The sequence below is a fragment of the Athene noctua genome, chromosome 17, assembly GCF_965140245.1.
Source record: "Athene noctua chromosome 17, bAthNoc1.hap1.1, whole genome shotgun sequence".
NCBI lineage: Eukaryota > Metazoa > Chordata > Aves > Strigiformes > Strigidae > Athene > Athene noctua.
Genome location: NC_134053.1, coordinates 2,020,790 through 2,039,288, shown reverse-complemented (window position 1 = coordinate 2,039,288; position 18,499 = coordinate 2,020,790). Strand labels below are relative to the sequence as shown.

Sequence of the window (18,499 nt, the reverse complement as noted above, 5' to 3'; positions counted from 1 at the left end):
CTGGAATGCTTCACTGCCCAGGGGTGAGCTGCAGCCTTCGAGGATGGTGTGAGCGGCCCAGCGGGGTGGGGATGGGGATGTGGGGATGGGGATGTGGGGATGGGGATGTGGGGATGTGGGAATCGGGCAGGGATTCCGAGGTGGGGATGGAGAGATGGGGACACTGAGCCTGGCCAGGGCAGGGATGGGCATGTGGGGATGGGGATGCTGAGCCCGGCTGGGGCAGAGGTGAGAACGTGGGGACATGGAGCCTGGCAGGGCAGAGACAACCCTGGGCCGTTTCTCCTCCCTTGGGTGGGTCCCCCAGGGCTGGGCAGAGGGCAGGGGTCAGGCTGGTGGCTGAGGGGTGACTGACACCTGCACCCTTGGAGAGGTGGGACCTGGGAGCAAACCTGAGCCCCTGGGTACAAGCAAGATTGTGGGACCCTCGCTGGCTGCTCATGGCTTTGCTCTCCCCATCCCTCCCAGCCACAACCCGGCAAGGACAACGCCACCCTACGAGCCCAACAGCCCGTGACCACCATTTGCTCTCTGGGGACGAGCCCTGGGCACTCCTGCAGCCACAGGACCACCCCGACGGGCCGTGACGGTCCCGGAGGCGTCACCGCGCTGCAGGCGACCGCAGGGCAGGAACATGTTACGCCACAAGCGCACCCGTCCCCGTCCCTGTCCCTGTCCCCCCCCCACCCCAGCACTTCCGCCCCGGCACCGCCACTTTCCACTCCCACGCTGCGGCACGAAGCTGAGCCCCACGCGGGGAGGGGGTCCCCAGTCCCCCCAGCCGTGGGGCTGGCGAGGGGTGGCCACAGGTTTCATTTCTGCTCCCTCTCCGGGTGGGGCTGGAGCTGCTGCTGGTGGAGGAGGATGGAGAAGTGAAATTTTGCCTGGGGGGGGGATGTGGGCAGGCGGCGGCGCAGGGAAAGGGGCTGGTGGGCGCCAATCCCACCAGGAAGAGACCACCGTGTCCGGGTAACGCTTTAATGGGGTGGGCCTCGAGGGCTGAGCTCACCCCGGGGGAAAGCATCTCCCCATCGCGCCGGTTCAGGTCAAAACACAAACCCAAGGGGATGGGGGGCCCTGCCCGCAGCAGGACCCCGTCTCCGCGGCTCAGGCGTGCTCCGGCAGGAAACTGCTGAGAGTCAGGGTGTCGCCGTCGGCCTCGGAGCCGCCGTCGAGCAGCGGCTTCTGCCGCCGGGCCGGGCCGGTCTTGGGGCCGTTGGTGGCCACCTCGCCGTCGGGCAGCAGGGAGGAGATGCAGACCATCTCGGTGGGGCTGAGGCGGCGATGGGCCGTCCGTGCCCGCCGCCAGAGCCGGGCCCCCAGCACCCCCGTGCACACCATGAAGGTGGCGGCCACCAGCGCCAGCAGCAGGATGGCCAACAGGCACTTGCTCATCACCCTGGTGGGGTCCCAGGGGACCGGTGCCACGGTCCCCCCGGGATTTGTACCCCGAGGGGTCAGATGAGTCGGTGCTGGGGTAACTCCGGCTTTTCGGACTTTCTTGTAACCGGTGGCGGTGGGGCTGAGGGCCTGGGGGGTCACCGAGCGTGGCTCCGTGGAGGAACTGCTGTCCGTGCCGTAGGCCACCGTCTCCTCCTTGCCCAGAGACATGAGCCAGATGGGGAGGGTGGTGATGCCCTTTTGGGGTGCTGCCTGTGTGCCAGGTGCTGCCGGTGACTCAGAGCTCAGCAGCTGGTCGGGCTCGGGGGAATCGGTCTCATCCAGGGGATCAGCTGTGGTTGGCACCACGAGTGCCCGTGGTGGGCCGGTGTTAGTGCCGGGCTCTGGCGTGGAGATGGACAACAAGTCGGGCTCAGGGGAATCAGTCTCATCCAGGGGATCGGCTGTGGCTGGCACCACGAGTGCCCGTGGTGGGCCGGTGTTAGTGCCGGGCTCTGGCGTGGAGATGGACAACAAGTCGGGCTCAGGGGAATCGGTCTCATCCAGGGGATCGGCTGTGGCTGGCACCACGAGTGCCCGGGGTGGGCTGGTGCTGGGCTCTGGTGCGGAGCTTGGCAACGAGTCGGGCTCAGGGGAATCGGTCTCATCCAGGGGATTGGCTGTGGTTGGCACCACGAATGCCCGGGGTGGGCTGGTGCTGGGCTCTGGCGCGGAGCTGGGCAACGAGTCAGGCTCGGGGGAGTCGGTCTCGTCCAGGGGATCGGCCATGGTCGTCGCGGCGAGGGCCTGGCGCAGGCTGGCAGCGGTGCTGGGCCCCACCGCCGGCGCAGGGCCCCGCAGCGGGTCGTGCCGGGGGGAATCGGTCTTGTTGGCGCCGTGCCCCGGCGTGGCTGCAGCGGCGCTGGGCTGGGGCCCACCCTCGGCCCTTTTCCTGCGAGAGAGCGGCGGGGGCTCGGCCTGCGCCTGCCCGGCCGCCCCCCAGACCCACCGCGGGCCCCGGTGCTGCCCCGGCTCCGGCGGCGGCGCGGCCCCGCACGCCCACAGGCTGCTCAGCACCAGCACCAGCACCACCAGCACGGCCCAGCCCGGCGTCAGGGGACCTGCGGGGGGAACAGAGGGGGCAGATGAAATCCCATCTGCGAGGGGATGCTGAGCTCCATCGTGTAGCCTGGAGATGGCCCCACGGAGGGATCGGGCTTGAGCAAAGCATCCTCCTCCCCACCCAGAGAGGGGGACCCTGCGTTTGGGGGGGCTGGAGGATGGGACCAGTGGCCTCCTGCAGCCGTGGCCGGTGGCCCCAGGCTGCTCCCACCTGTGGGAGCTGAGCCCCACCATCTCTGCTAGAGAGGAAAGTTTTGAAAAGGAAGTTGAGTGTCTGGAAATGGGAGACGAGCCGTGACAGAGATGTCTGTTGCAGGATGATTTCCCCGCACAGAAACGAAACCTCAGAGATGTCGTACCCGCTTCGACTGACCCCCTCACGCTCCCTGTTCTCCCCCTCCGCCGGCCGGGCTGGCGCGGGGCTCCTGGGCCGAGGCCACCGTGTGCCAGAGTGGGAGGAGAGGCAAACCTCCCCCCCTGATCACTGATACCCCCCCTCCAGCCCCAGGGAGCAGAATCCAGCGAGGTCCCTGCGGCATCCAGCAGTATCCAAATGCTCCCCTGGGAGCTCCCACACCCCCAAAGCGCCTCCTAAAAACCCCCAGGGTCACCACAGCCCCCCTGCATGTCCCAAGGGGGACCCTGCGCATCGCCTTTGCACCCCCACCACCCCCGGGGGCTCAGCCCCGATCTGCCACCCCCCCCGTATCCCCACACGGGGGCTCACCTCTGCTGGGGGACGCCGCGGGACCCCGAGCTGCAGCGCCGGTGGCCATTACCAGCAAGGGCCCGGCAGCGCCAGCACGGGGGGCACGAGGGCAGCCCCAGCGCTGGGCAACTGCCGAAACCCACAGGGCGTCGTGGGCCGCACCCCGCCTGCACCTCCCGCCCGGGCAGGGAGGGGAAGGCGGGCGCGGAAGGGCGGCGGTGGTTTCGGAGAACCCGGCGGGGGAATGATGTCACGGCAGGAGCCGGGACACTGAGGGGCCGGGGGCTGCGTGTGCCCACCGGGAAGGGTGGCTGGGATGTGGGATTCACCCCCAGAAATGGCTTCCTGGCCCTCCCTGGTGCGGTGGGAGCCCCCCTGGCCGGCCCAGCCCCATCAGTGGCTCTGCCGAGCTGTGCACCGGGGCTCGCGCCGCCCCGAAAGCAGAAGTGACGGCAAACCTGGTGCCGGGGCTGCCAGCTCCCCCCCCGGGCACAGTGTGGGCACAAACAGGATGGGGAGGGCAGAGCATGGTGGTACCCCAACACCGGGAAATGGCCTTCGCACTCAAGAGGAGGAAGAGGAGGAGGAGGGAGAAGGCCTGGCTCAATGCGCCAGGGCCCGTCTCTCACACCGACCCCCCCAGGATGGCAGCGAGCGGCCGGGCAGCCCTCGGGGGGGGCTGTGGGGGCCGCCGGGCGTTGTCCCGGCCGTGTTACGCGGGCACATGGTGCAGCCCCGGCTGGGAAATACCCGGCCTCAACCGCGAGCACCGGCGCGGCAGCAGGCAGAGGTGCGGCCGCAGGAAGGGTGCTGCAAGAGCACATCCGCAGCAAACGCCCTGCGGCTGCTGCCCGGGGCTGTAAACAACCCCCCTCCACCTCCGCCTGCCCCCTGGCAGCACCGCGACCCCCCCGCCGGGGCCAGACTCACCCCCATCCCTTCTGGAAACCTCCCGGCCATGGGGGCTGGTAGCGGGTCACGGGTTCTGTTGCCTCCAGAGCACACGCGGGGAAAACAGGCAGAGAAAAGGGGGTTCAGGTCTGTGGGAGCGGCTGGGTCAGGGGTGTGTGGGGGTGCCAGGGAGCATCACCCAGCCGCGAGCACCCCCGCCCCGGCCAGAACTGGGGCTGTGCCGGGATCGGGGTGGGCCGGAGGCGGCTGTGAAACGCTGCGGCGCCAGGGAGGCCGCGCCGGGGCGAGGATCTCAAAGCCAGACCAGGACTGAGCGATGCCATTTCTTTGTCTTTCCCACACCCCCGAAGCAGATTTCAACCAAGCAAGAGCAGAACAATCTCTCCCCAGCTCCCGGGCAGCCCCCAGGGTCATCCAGGGCCCAGGTCACCCCCATCCCAGTTACCCCAAGACTGCACCCCCCCAGGCAAGTCTATGCCATCGTGTCCCGCATCCAGCCAAGCGCCTGGGTTCCCTCGCAGGGAAATGACCGGCGAGAGCCCAGGGACAGTCCCCAGCTCTTGTGGGACAGAGCAGAGAGGGGAGGGGGCTGAGGACAGACCCTGCTCAGCCCCAATCCCACCCGCTCGGGTAGTGCCACCGTTGAATAACCTGGTTACTGATAAAACCTAAACCACAAGTGCTAAGGGGCAGCGGTGGGTGCAGGACGCGGAGAGTCAAAGAAAAAGCAAACCAGAGGAAGTTTATAATCAATGACTTTTTATCTTTTGAAAATGGAAGCAAATATTTGGACAGATACTATGGCCGCTCTATAAGAGCGCATCTTTCAGGACTTCGCTGGTTCTCTTCTGGGATATCACGGCTACAAAAAGCTTCAGGCACTGACTCCGGTTGAGCCTGGCTAGGCATCAGTTCATTTAAATAAAATACAGGCTAGAAACTAAAAACCAGGGCGGCCTTTCCTCCGCCCTCCTCGGACCGTCTACCACACACCGATCTTCTCTGGGCATTTCAATCCAGCGTCTCAGAAAACTTATTTCCCTCCAATTAGAAAAAAAAAAACCCAAAAGGTCCCCAAGCACACAACCTTGAAGTCACACATACAAATCAACACAGAGATCACCATTTGGGGGAGCATTTTTAAAAAAAAAAAAAAAAAAAAGAATAAAAGAATAAAACAAAACCCCAAAACATCATCTCAGCCATTTACTGCGATACAAAAACGTCACCAAACATTCAAATAACCCGGAGCGTCTGGACTTGGAATCCAGCATCAGTGGTCAGGGACACAGGGTAGGGGATGCTCGTCCCTCCTGTGGCTGTGCTGGCCACTTAAAACAAAGAAAAACCACTTTTACGAAGCTTTCATGCGATTAGAACACATCCTAGAACACATCCTCTGTCTCTTCGTCCCGTGCTCTCTCCAGCTACGTGGCCCGGCCGTCCCGACGGTGCTTTTGCCTTCACACACACAGACATCCCTCCAGAACAGAGAATCCTTAATCTGTAAAGTCTGAACATGCAAACACTGGGAAAAAAAAAATGGAGAATTGGAGGATTTCTAGCTAATCTAATGGAAAAAGAAATATTTTTAAAAAGGAAAAAAAAAAAAAAAAAATCACTTCAGCCTGGATGAAGGGACGTGTCCCCCCGCCGGGGAGGTCCTGGGCGGGGGACGCTGCTCTGGTGCAGGGGGTCCCAAGCACACCGACATGCACGCAGAGTTGGGGGGCAGTGAGCTGCCTCGGGGATCACCCCCCCCCGCCAGGACAAGTCCTGGGGCTCCTCACACTTTTTTTTTCGCTTCCCGGCACGGCGGGGCCGGGCTGGGCTGCACCGACCCAGCCTGGCCCAGCTCACCGTGGCGGGGGGCACGGAGCCCACGAGCAGGGACCTGGGTCTGTCTCGGGAGAAACTGTGTGAGGATCCTGTGAGAAACCAGTTCTCCAAACTGGGATCAAAACCACCCTCCCCAGTTCCTTCCACTCTGAAGGCCTGGGAGCACAGGGGGGTCTTGGGGATGGAGGTCACTCATCCGGATCTGGGAACAAATAATTTCCTGCAAAGTTTTACAGCGTGGTGGGGTGGTGAGGCAGGAATGATGGAGAGGAAAACATTATTTAAAAAAAAAAAAAAAAAAAAAAAAAGAGGCATTTTGTTTCCGCAGACCCGTCATGATAAAGTCACCTAGCTACTGCTAATGCTGCTTTGGAAGCAGAGTCTACATTTCTAGGGGTCAGGGAATTGCAAGCTCGCAGATTTTTAAAAGCTTTTTGAAGTCAATGAGCCGAAGAGCACGGTGGTGCAGCTCTAGTGCAGAAAAAAGTATTTACAGCAGCACGTACAGCTGGAACGGACACCACGGAGAACCTGGTGACTGCCAGAGTCCCTCGCCTCTCCCAGGGCACATCTTCAACTCTGTACTCCGTGGATAAATATGTAAAAATATTTCCCGCATGAAAGTAACTTCTGCCTCAAGATTTTAAAAAAACCAAAAAAACAAAACAAAAAAAAAACCAACAAACCAACAGCAAGTAAAACACGCCCGTTTGGACGTGGCTAGAGGAATCCAAAACATGGCACTATTTTGAAAGGGCAACACATTAGATTAAAAGTTCTTCAGGGTGTAAAAAGGAGAAGAGGCATTTTCACCTTGTTCAGAACTATGTTTTTTTTTTTTTTCCTTTAAACTGCCAGACAACGGTGATGGGGATACGTTAGGGCGGCAGGAAAGGCAGCTTCTACGATCTCCGAGGGGTCTCAGCAGCAGCCTCGGCCACACCGCAAAGGAAAGCGACCTCTGATTGTTTGAAATCGAAGATTTATACAAAATAGCTTCAGTTTTGTTCTCTGAACAGTATAAACACCCACCACGCTCCCGCACACACACACGCACCCACACGCAGTGCTGTCCCTTTAAATTTAAAACACAAATACTGCAAAGTGGCAAATAAGAAAAATAAAAAGCAACTTTTTTTTTTTTTTTTTTTTTTTTTTGGCAACTTTAAAAAATGGTTAAGAACAATGTGGCATTGGTCCCTAAATCTAGAAAAAGATATTTGGGCACAACATTGAAAGTCAGAATGGATTTGTTTTCAAGAATTCATAACATCTGGAAAAAAAAAAAAAAAAAAAAAAAAGACTGTAAAAGTAGCACTTATTCTTTTTGACTTGTTTGACACAGTCACATAAATTCATTAAAACAACAGGAAAAAAAAAAAAATTCACTAAAAAGCTTGGCTTTTAATCATCAGCTCTCGTTGACGTGAATTTAGGAGAACAGGAAAGCTCGTACTGGAATGCTGCGGGCTGCTGCTGGCCGAACTGGGGAACTGGAATGTGCCTGGGCTGGCGGCCGGGCCAGCGCCGCTTGCCCCGCTCAGTCCGCGATCTTGGCCATCTGCTGCTCCAGCTTGGAAATGCGCTCGTCTTGGTTGGTGATCGTGTCTTTTATAGATTTCAGCTCTTTCAAAATCTCATCCAATTTGGCTTCGTTTTGCTGGAAGATAAGACAAGACCCGTGTTTGTCAGGAGAGCCGGGGGGGGGGGGACGCGCTCTGCAGAGCGGAGTTTTCAAGGCAAGGGGCTCCTCGGGATGGGAGGCTCAGGGCATGGACCAGCCTTTCCAGCAGCAGCAGCACAAGCTTTGAGGACATACAGGACCGGTATCTGCTCTTCAACAGCGTTTAATAAAGACCTACTTGACTGTCACTTCCATATCTCCATATTACACAGCCCCCAGTTATGGATTTGTACAATCTTCCAGACCTGAGGTTAATTTATCCCACTGTCTGCGCTGGGTTTTACGCAAAAAAATCAGTGCACAGCAGCTCTCCCAAGCGGGAGGGTGGCTGGACCAACAAGCCAAGCTTTTCTTTGTGTCACAATTCCCACAGCTACAGAAACCTCGCCTGGAACGGCGCAACTCGCGCGCCACCTCAACTCCAGGTCACCCACTGGCACCCAAGTGCTGGGAAACCCAAATCCTATATGCTTGAGCTTTGTTATAACTAATTCTGAGGACACAGCACCCTGGTAATCAAGGCTTCCATCCCCCAAAACGTGTGGATTTTACTCACAGTGTTTGAGGCATCAGCTGCTTTCTTTGGAGCATTTATGAGATCACTTTTCTTGTTTGCGGCAGGCTTGTTGTCCAGTATGTTCTTCTTGACCACCTTGAGGTCCCTGTTCTTGCCTGGAATGTACCCATGCTTCAAGGAGATGAGAAGGGGATCAGCATTCTTCCCCTCAAACCACTCCTCTGCTTCCAGAGCTGCTTCTGGGCCGGCTGTATCGGGGTACAGGTCATCCTGGAAGAGGTCCGACTGCAAAGCACAAGAGATGAATTGGTCAAGTGCTTTGGGGCTGGAAGGCACGAGCTGGCTTCAAACCACATAACCGGGAGGCAGTGCTCACCTTTCGAGGAACCGTCATGATGATGGGCTCACATTTCCTCTCGTGAAGCTTGAAGAACCTTTCAAAGAAAAAAAAAAAAAAACAAAAAAAACCCAACAGTGTGACTTCAACGTGAGGAGAGCCACACGCTGTGCCAAGGAGGCCTCGGTTCCGCCGCTCAGGCACAGCAGTGATTTACAGGTACACGCCGGCCAGCCTTCGGCTCACGTGTGCCTCCACACTCTGGTCACCCCTTGCAGTCCTGCTTTGGGCCGCAAGCTCCACCGTCCTCAGCCTGGCCCCTGCTCCCAAAATGCCCATGTGCTTCGGTGACACAAAACTGCTTTCCTGAGGTGCTGCCTTCTTCCTTTGCTGTGTTTTCCCTGCCAGTTCCTCTGGCCACTGCACTGCTGTTTTAATTACTCTCTAAATTCGCAGAAACCCAGAATCATCTGGGTTGGAAAAGCCCCTGAAGCTCCTCCAGCCCCACCATGACCCTCCCCCTGACCGGTCCCAACTCCCCCAGATCCCTCAGCGCTGGCTCAGCCCGACTCTTCAACCCCTCCAGGGATCCCGGGGACTCCCCCCTGCCCTGGGCAGCCCATTCCAACGCCCAACAGCCCCTTCTGCACAGAAATCCTTCCTCAGAGCCAGCCTGACCCTGCCCTGGGCAGCTTGAGGCCATTCCCTCGGGGCCTGGCGCTGGGGCCTTGGCTCCAGAGACTCATCCCCCCTCTCTGCCCCCTCCTGGCAGGGAGTTGCAGAGGGCCAGGAGGTCTCCCCTCAGCCTCCTCTTCTCCAGACTGAAGCCCCCAGTTCCCCCAGCCGCTCCCCAGCAGACCTGTGCTCCAGACCCTGCCCCAGCTCCGTTGCCCTTCCTGAAACCAGCTTCCAGCCCGCTTGCTGTGTACAAGCTGGAGACTGATCCCAGATTTAGGCACCAAGAGTTTACCATCGATACGTTGACAGTGCCGGCTGTAACCGGCCTGACACCCAATCTTGGCAGACAATGTGTTCTGGTAGATACCACTCACCCATTGAGAACAGACTCAGCCTAAGACCCAGCATATTTTAAGGTTATATCATGTTATGCCCAGCACAAGTGTCACTTCACGTCCCAGGTCCCAGCAGACACTGCAGAGGCAGTAGCGGGGTCCTGCACCGTTTCTGAACGTCGGAGCTCGCGACCGGGTGGCTGCCTGACACCCGCCCTGCCAGCCCCTCCCCTTACCTGGCAATCTCACACTTGTTCACATCCAGGCCCCTCTTTGGCATGAACCCCATGCCCCTCTGCGGCTCCTTGCTGCTGAAGGTGTTGAGGTAGTGAACGTAGGGGGATTCGTCCGTGATCTCAAAATAGCGAATGCTGCTGTCACCCTGCGAGGAACAAAGGAGGGTCACTCTGAGGGGCCAGCGCTCCCCCTGCCCTCATGCCTGCTCCCTGCGAGGCTGGGCAGCCATCAGTCTCTCCTGACAGCTTTTCCTTCCCAGAACGCTGCCACAGAGCAATGCACAGTTTATAGCCATTTTATTTTTCAGGGTAAAACATCCATCGCTTGCCGGTCGAACAGGGGACGGCACACGGCTGTGCTCCCGCTCTCCAGACAGCATCAGCACAGCTACCACAAAGCAGATCAAGTACGTTATAGAATCACAGAATGGTTTGGCTTGGAAAGATCATCTAGTTCCTTAAAGCCCATCCAGTCCCACCCCCCTGCCCCGGGCAGGGCCACCTTCTACCAGCCCAGGTTGCCCAAAGCCCCGTCCAACCTGGCCTTGAGCCCTTCCAGGGAGGGGGCAGCCACAGCTGCTCTGGGCAGCCTGTGCCAGGGCCTCACCCCCCTCACAGGGGAGAATTTCTGCCTCAGATCTCATCTAAATCTGCCCTCTGTCAGTTTAAAACTGTTGCCCCTCATCCTATCCCTACACCCCCTGATGATGAGTCCCTCCCCCCTTTCCCGCAGCCCCTTTCAGCCCTGGGGGGCCGCTCTAAGGTCTCCCCGGAGCCTTCTCTCCTCCAGCTGAACCCCCCAACTCTCCCAGCCTGTCCTCACAGGGGGGGCTCCAGCCCCCCCAGCATCTCCGTGGCCTCCTCTGGCCCCGCTCCAGCAGGTCCGTGTCCTTCTGCTGTTGGTGCCCCAGAGCTGGACCCAGCCCTGCAGGGGGGTCTCCCAGAGTGGAGCAGAGGGGGAGAATCCCCCCCCCTTTGGATCCTCCTTTGTAATTACTCGTTCATCTTGTCTTCAGCTCCTATTTGTAGGAAGTCTAAAGCTGTGGCATCAGAAGGGGGCACTTTAGAGCACTTAATGCCTACAAATTGCTTTTAGAAAGAAGCACATGATTCCAATTTCTATTATTTAACCCCACAACATTACAGCGAGTGTTGCTACATGCTCCATCGCCTTCAAGCACAAGGGGGATAAGATCTGAATTGTACCTTCCACATTAACGTACAACAATTTGGGTCAAGACCAACAAGAGTTGATGGTATCGGAGTTGTTTCATTAAGAGGAGCTTTACCTAAGTTAATCCATCTCAGAGAAACGCCCAATTACAAACCAGACCTTCACAGGCTCTCTGCAGAGTGAGGACCAAACCAAGTGCAGAGCAGCCTGATTTGCCTGCAGCCCCGACCATCACCACAGTGCTAACTTCTGGTTCTACCTTTCTCAGTGAGACACTTGGGGAACGTTTCACAGGCATCAGTTGTTCAAGAGGAGTCTCCCCTTAAATACACCCAAGTCACACCAAAAGCTTCTCTTTACCTTGCCACATAGGTAAATAATGTTGGTATCTGGATCGTAGAATGGCAGCAGGACCCCGTTGCTGGTGTCCATCTCATGAAGGGCTATTGGTTCCTCCATGTTTTTCTGGAAATAAAAAAAAATAATCCAGTGATGTTAATGAAGAATGGAAAAGCTCAGGTTAATGCGGGATCTAAATGAACAGTTCTTTGTAGCTAGTGAACACGCAGGGGTGTCTTCACCACCCCGAAGGATCTGTGTGTTACAATAATAAACGCTCTGAATGTTCACAAGCTTATTCATTCCCCGAGGACATTTTGATCACAAAACACAATAAAAGCAGGACCCAAAGAAAATTCACGAAGTCAAGGGAAAGATGTGACGTAGTCATGTCAGTAAGGGTCTTGTGCCAGCGCGAAGGGATCGCTGCTGCCTTGCTCTGCACATGTAACTATGAAATGAGGAGATTTCCCAGAGCCACTCTGCCCTCTGAACACCTTCTCAGGCATTTCAAAAGCGCAGGTCCCAGCTGCATCGCTGCTCCTGGCGAGGCAGGGATCGGTCCAAGAGAACTGACGGCCCTTACAGAGCCAACCCCCAGCCCGAAGAACGGCAAGGCCTGCTGGCACGGGAGATGGGAGGGGGAATGTGCTCAGGGAGACGAACCATGAATTTAGTGGGTGATTACGGACCTAACTCAACAGATGCTACAACAGCAAAGTAGTGACGGGACAGGAACCTACTGGATTCCAAAGGGCAAGCTGCCGTTCGCTCATGCGGCTGAAGCCAGTTGTGAAGATGTTTCCATCAGCGAGGAAAATGGCTCGCATGGGCCGGGCTCCCTCGTGGGTTTTCTCTTTCTCCTGAAAGAGATTTACAGATCAGCCTCGAGCAAGGAATAGGACCTAAGAAATAGCCACCAGGGATGGCTTCTCTTCTGCCTCTGCAGAATCCTCCATGCAGGATGCCGACTACAAAACTCTTTGCCCGATGCTTGAGGGAAGAAAGCAATTACAAAACTACAAAAGAAGTGGTCACCCCTGGCTCGCTTCAGCTCTGCCTATCAGACTCTTGCAGGCTTGAAGGAAGACTTCTTTGCAAGCTACGACACATATGCAGGCTGCTAAATCTCCACTTTGCACACACAAGTTTGGAACTGTAATTATACAGAAGGATTAGACGTGGAATTACACTCCTGCAGGTTTTAAAACTGAGCCCTATAAAATCCTAGTTCAAACACTAATCCAAATAAACCCAGACAAATCCTTCAACCACTGCTATCCCTCCTGTAATTTCTTCCTCACTTTGAAAAACATGACTAAACATGGTATACACTAAGCAAAAAGGCTCCTTCTCTGTATGCTCTTGGAACTCTCTGCTGCAGCAAACCCCAAGTTGCTTCTTTAATTATCACACAGACTTACAGCAACAATTTCTTGTTTCCTGGGGTCAATAACCCGAACTTTTTTGTCTTTGGAAGATGTACAGATTAGGCTGCCGTTGCGATTCCAGCTCACATTGTAAATCATATCCACGTGCATGTCATCCAAGTTTATGAGGGCTTCACCTGTTCCCACATTCCAGATGATGATTGCATTATCACAACCTAAAAAAGAAAACAGCAACTGAAGTCACAACACTGGTGTGGGCAGAAAAAAACACCAAACCAGCAGCAGGAATAAAATCTGCTGCAGCTCCAAAGCCTCAGATACTGACTCTTAAACACGCTCTGTGCACCATCATGTAGGCAGAGCCCAGGCAGCACATCCTCACTCAAATACAGGCTCAGAGCAGGGACCAAGCAGCTGGAGCAAGCACAAAACTTGATATTGCCAAGCACCTTCTCGGAGGTGCTGTAGCTGTCCCAAAGAAAGGCAGTTTATTTGGGAGTATTTGGGCACCGGTTCCACAGCTGGCCACCACCACTGCCTGCATGCACGGGGCGGGCAGGAGGGTCAGGAAAGGTCCCCGGCAGAGAGGAAGCCGAAGGGAAAAGCAGGAGGTCCTGGTGCAGCCAAAGGTCCGTGAAACGTGCCCTGGCCACCGCTATTGCAGGAGCTTCGTGCAGAAGCTCTTGGGTCCTGGCTCAGCTGCAGGACTCCAGGGGAAGAGACTACCAAGGGCAAGAAGCGATGTTCTTACAACTCCATAGGTGAGAATCCTGGCTGGCAGCCAGTCCTTGACTTCTCAGAGCAGAGAGATTTGTGGTAGAAAGAGTAGAAGTGGCAGAGATGGAAAACAGGCAGCTGAGAGCAGGAGAAAGAGCAGAACAAAGAGAAAAAAGAGTGGCAGGCAGCAAAAGCTGAGGTCAGCAGTTGCACCAGGACTACAAGCCATCAGGTGGGTGGTTTTGTTCGAGGCCCGGACAGCAAGAAGACAAAGAATAAAACCTAAAATAAGATGACAGCAAAATAAAGAACAGGACTGGAGTACCAGGTAAGGGAAGGAAAGCACAATGTGTGACAGCAATTCCTCCTAAGGTTCTGGAGGGGTGAAAATATGTAACGAGGCAAAAGATAACAATCACTGAACTCCCAAAGGGCACAAAAGACATCCAAAATCAGTGTGTTGTCACCAGGAGGAACCCTGGAGACTGCAACGACCTAACAGCTCCCCTTGTCCTTTGTGTTTTGTAGGAGTAATCCTGGCCGGAGAGCCTGGACACACATCTTGCTACTTGTGAGTACAGGAGTTTGAGGAAACTACCTAAAAAAAAATAATATCACCTTCTCCTTTTGTACATTTTCACACAGAGTTTTGTTACGTTAATTGCCACAAGTTCTGCCACTCTAAGCATTTTTGGGGAAACGAGATCAAAACCAAACGGGTACCTCAGAAAACATTGATATCAACAGAAAACACACAGCCCATCTGACAGTCCAGCCGGAAGGACTGGCTTCTTTTACTGGGCTTCAACCTAAAGGTCATGCTAGGAAAGCCTCAGGCCGTGCTAATGGATAATGACTTATATCCATTTTATTTCCATAATGATGCGACTCTTTTTCAGTGGTCAAAAGAATCTCATTGCATAGATCACACCCGTCCAGAAGATGATTTGGAGAACACTGAAAATGAAAGCGTGTGGAAGGAACAGCCAGGCTCTGGGATACCTTGCAGAGATCAGCGAAAAGGAGGAACAGTTGGGCTTTTTATAAAACTGTATGGAAACGGGGATGAGGAGAGTGCAGATGTAAATAGTTAGCAGATGAAGCTTGCAGATAAAATAAAGTCTGAAACAATTTTAATACTGTAATTCATGCCTCCAGACGATTTCCTGGCTCTTGTCCCTGTGAACTGAAGGTAATAAAAGGCCAAGATAAGGGAGGGGGGACTGTCAGCCACGTGTCCCCAGGCTCTGCCACTAGTCTTGTGATCCACCAGCCCTGAGCAGCTGGGAGAGGAAAGAAGGAAAAAGGAGTGAACAAGCTCTTCTCCGAAACACCTGGCGTGGAAGCAAAATGCAAGGGAGAGATGCTTGTTGAGGCCAGAGCCCCGAGGCACCGTACCTGCGCTCAGCAGCACGTTGCGTGCCGTCGGATGCCAAGCCACGATGCCGACTCTCTTGGAATGACCTTCTAACACCACCACCGGCTCTGTCAGGGACAGGGTGAGCCCGTTCTCGGGAATCTGCCACACCTGGAAAGGGGAAAGGAAAGATGGTTAGCCAAGGGCCACCCCCTCTGAAGAGCGTGTAACCCGTTTGCTTCCTGCGTCCTGCGCCGTGCCGCGGCAGAAGGCCGAGTTGTCACTTCTCAATATAAACAGGAAGAGAGAATCGAGGAGGGAACCGTTCCCAGCCACCAAGAAACCTTCACTCGGGCTGTAACATCCTTCCCCACTTGGGCTGCCGGCACGTAACCACCGGCTCCTTACGCCGCAAACGCCCCGTTACCGCCGTGTCCAGAGATCCATTCATCTTAGATGCTGCCTGAGGAGGAATCAAAAAAATCTGCCTTGCAGCTCAAATTCCATCTGAACAAGCTGCTGTCTCTTCAAATTATGCTGGTCCCTCAGAGGGACGATATTGCAGCTATACTGGTGCCTGCTTTTATGAGTTTGCACATTATGTTTAGAGCCTCCTTTCAGATGCTGTCCAAATGGGGGAGAGCAGTTTGGTCCTGGCAAAGGTTAAAGCAGCCCACGTTGGCATTGCAGAAACTCCCTTTGAAGGCAGCAAACTGCCCGTTCACTTCTCGCCTGCTTGGTTACACAACCTTTCTTCAGGAAAGTGCCAGCGGGAGGGGGAAGAGACCCCCAAGGATGGCAGAGCACTGGAATTCCAGCTGCGGAGGCAGAGCAGGTTTATGCACCGAAGGAGGCAGCTTCCCCAACTGGCAGGGACCAGGGGTGGGAGAGACTAACCCATCACCCCATGCCCCAAGGCAGGATCAGCCCTACCGAAACTATTCCTGAAATTCAGCACTGGACAACCATCTTTGAACTGAATTTGACCTACATACAGTGTATTAAAACAGTGGAAAGCCCATCAGCGAGCAATTATAGCTCCCTATAGATAGGTGGCAGCATTAGAGCACATTTGCTTCGCTTTCTATTGTTTGCTTTTTCTGGAGTGAGAGAACAGGGCTTGCCAGACCCTGCCCACCATGTCCAAGCAAGCTGTCAGAGCCAGCAGATGCGAGCTGAGCACATTTTGGAAGGGATGCAGACAGACATGCGTACGGCCAAGACAGGATTGCTGCGCTAATCCCAGTTTCTCCCTTCCCACAGGGATGGCTGCTGCTCAAATAAACCCCTCTGAAATGCAGACATTCTCAGCGCGTACCAGCTCACCTCTAAATAACCCTAAAATGATTTCACTTTTCACCAAGGCAGCTCTCAGCACCCTCAGCATCCCAGCAGGAATGACCTGCGACGGGCACGAACCCCAGCGGACAATTGCTCTGCGAGGGTTGAAAAAATCCCTCTTTCTCCTCCTGCCTGATGGACCAGCGCTAGCAACAAGACGATGACACAAACTGAGGCTTTTACCAGCAGTCGTGTTTTAAAAATTGGAAACTGGAGCTGTTCAGCCTGGAGAAGCAGGATGTTTGTCCTGCTCGTTTCCAATTCCACACCTGCAGCCACAGGACGCTCGCAGAGGGCTGTGCTGCTCGTGAACAGCAACAAATCATTTCACCTCCCCACTACACGATAAAAGTGGGTGACAAAGCTGCCAATTTTTACAGAAGCAGCTTTCTTCTTGCCAGTCAGGGAATAACAACCTGACAGTAGCAAGAGTTTAAAACACGTCTGCTGACAGGAGAACTTTCAGGTCTCAGACAAACCACCTCCAAACCCCCCCTTCCCCCCAACATCCTAACACAATGCTGCAGAAACAGGTATTACCTAAACCAGTAAGAAAGTTGGAAAGAAAACATGAGAGCTGGGAGATCCCAGGAGAAGAGGCAATGCAGGAGAGCCAGGGGCTCTGCCACCAGGGTACGGGAGGTGCCGGGCAGAGCGCTGGGTGACACCAGGGCAGGGGCAGAGGATGCTCGACACGAGCTGCTCGGGTCTGACAGCGACGTTGGGGCACAGCTGACATGGGCATGAGAAACAGAAAAAAAACCACCCAAACCGCTTCTCCAGTAGATGAAAAGGCCATGAGAGGCAAGACTGACCTAGGCAAGATGGGTGTTATACTGAGGATTAAACAGGGAGCCAGACAGGGTTATCCCGGAGTCTCGACGAGCCCTTAAAAATGCCAAGCCTTGAGAGCATGGCCATTTCTTCCCCTGAGAGAAACGGTGGGATAAAACAGCCTGTCCCAGCTCTCTCAGCCTCACTCTCTTTGTGGGGGAAGCTTTGAAACTTGAATTTATTCACAAGACGACCCAGGAGAAGCACAAGCTTCTGGGCCAAGTGTGACCTGCAGAGAAAGCACGCAAGGACCGAGCAGCTTCTACACCTGCAGCCAACCTCATCCCTGCCGCGGGGCAGCCAGAGCAAAGGGTCCAGGACCCCGAGATCCCCGTTTGTTTTGTGCTGTCTCTGCCATCAGGGATCCTCCCGTGCAAGCACAGCCGGAGCAAAGGAACTTGTGTGCCAGAAAAGTCCAGCACCAAGTTTAAACGTGAGCCAGCAAGTGCAGGAAAGTGGCAAAACACCAATAAAAAGGATTTTTTAGAAGCCTCTGGAGGACAGACAATTTTTTTTTTCTTTAAGGGAAAGCCCCTATAGTTTACAGACAAGTGGAACCCTCTGCAGATTACAGAAACTATTGACCTAATAATCCTGCTTGGTATTGAAAAAAAAAAATAATAAAAAAAAGCTAGGAGTGTGAAAGGTCAGGGTATGCTCCCAAGCGACCTGGCCCACTCATTCCTGCATAGGGTGGGGTGCCTGTCTTCAGCGTGGGATGAAATTAGATTCACAAGGCAAATTAAGGCACTTTCACTTTGGATGCAGGACCCAGCCTGCTGGAGGTGAGGACCTGGGATCAGTACACAAAGGAAACCATAAAATATTGCAATATATTAACTATTAAAATATATTAACTGGGCATCAGTTAAGGTTTGTCAGCTCTCCCACTTGTGTGTGTGGGGGGGTGTTTGGGTTGTTGGGGTTTTTTTATGGTATTGTGGTTGTTTTTTTTTTAAATTAGCATGGCTTGGTTTTTTTGTGATCGAGGAAGTGAAGTCACGCCACCGTGGTGTGTAGAGGTTTGGGTCTCAGAGGAAGAGCAGGAGGGAAAAGGTTTTACACAAACAGCACGTGAGAAAGAAAATAAAGCAAACCTTTTCAGCACTTCTTTTATACCCTTTAAAGACAATCACAACCTGTCTCTCTGGCTCTGCACCAACCTGCAGAGAAGATTAACTCAATTTCTAGAAAACAACATCAATTCCTAAATTCACATTATGTGAGGAAATAAATGAGTTTGAGCCCTGGGTTTTATCTACATCCCTGCTCTGGTATCGCTGCAGGAAAAGGCCCTTCGTGCATCCATTTTCTGTAGCTGTAAGACCTTCTCCACACGGTCCTGGCACCACGTCCTAACTGTCTAACAGCCTGGAGTCCCAGGTCACTGCAAGGGCTCTGGTTGACTTTTTAGAACAATTTGCTCAATCAAAAGAGCTCTACTCCAGCCATTACGTGCAAACTCATTAGTATTCACCTTCTGATGAAGCAAATTATCGCTATCTGAGAAAGGCCCTCTGATACCATCTACAAGCCTTTTTATAATCAAACATTTTTCCAGCTGAATTAAAAAACCTGCAGTACATTACAGTCGTTC

At 54.6% G+C, this 18,499-nt stretch overlaps 2 protein-coding genes across 2 annotated transcripts in view; both read right to left on the bottom strand.

Moving 5' to 3' along the window:
- Positions 1 to 971: 971 nt before the first annotated feature.
- Positions 972 to 3,553, bottom strand: SELPLG (selectin P ligand). Its single transcript, XM_074921204.1, has 2 exons — positions 3,230 to 3,553; positions 972 to 2,501 (listed from the first exon to the last, which is right to left on the bottom strand). Exons 1-2 carry the CDS (start codon positions 3,276 to 3,278, stop codon positions 1,108 to 1,110), a joined length of 1,443 nt encoding a protein of 480 aa, XP_074777305.1. The 5' UTR covers positions 3,279 to 3,553; the 3' UTR covers positions 972 to 1,107.
- Positions 3,554 to 4,841: 1,288 nt separating this feature from the next.
- CORO1C (coronin 1C) overlaps positions 4,842 to 18,499 on the bottom strand; it is a 54,790-nt gene continuing 41,132 nt past the window's right edge. The window contains exons 4-11 of the mRNA XM_074921068.1: positions 14,769 to 14,898; positions 12,687 to 12,868; positions 12,006 to 12,125; positions 11,284 to 11,388; positions 9,750 to 9,895; positions 8,540 to 8,597; positions 8,203 to 8,448; positions 4,842 to 7,622 (exon numbers count right to left, since the gene is read on the bottom strand). Coding sequence (XP_074777169.1) covers positions 7,503 to 7,622; positions 8,203 to 8,448; positions 8,540 to 8,597; positions 9,750 to 9,895; positions 11,284 to 11,388; positions 12,006 to 12,125; positions 12,687 to 12,868; positions 14,769 to 14,898 — 1,107 coding nt within the window. The 3' untranslated portion in view covers positions 4,842 to 7,502. The remainder of the gene's footprint in view (positions 7,623 to 8,202; positions 8,449 to 8,539; positions 8,598 to 9,749; positions 9,896 to 11,283; positions 11,389 to 12,005; positions 12,126 to 12,686; positions 12,869 to 14,768; positions 14,899 to 18,499) is intronic.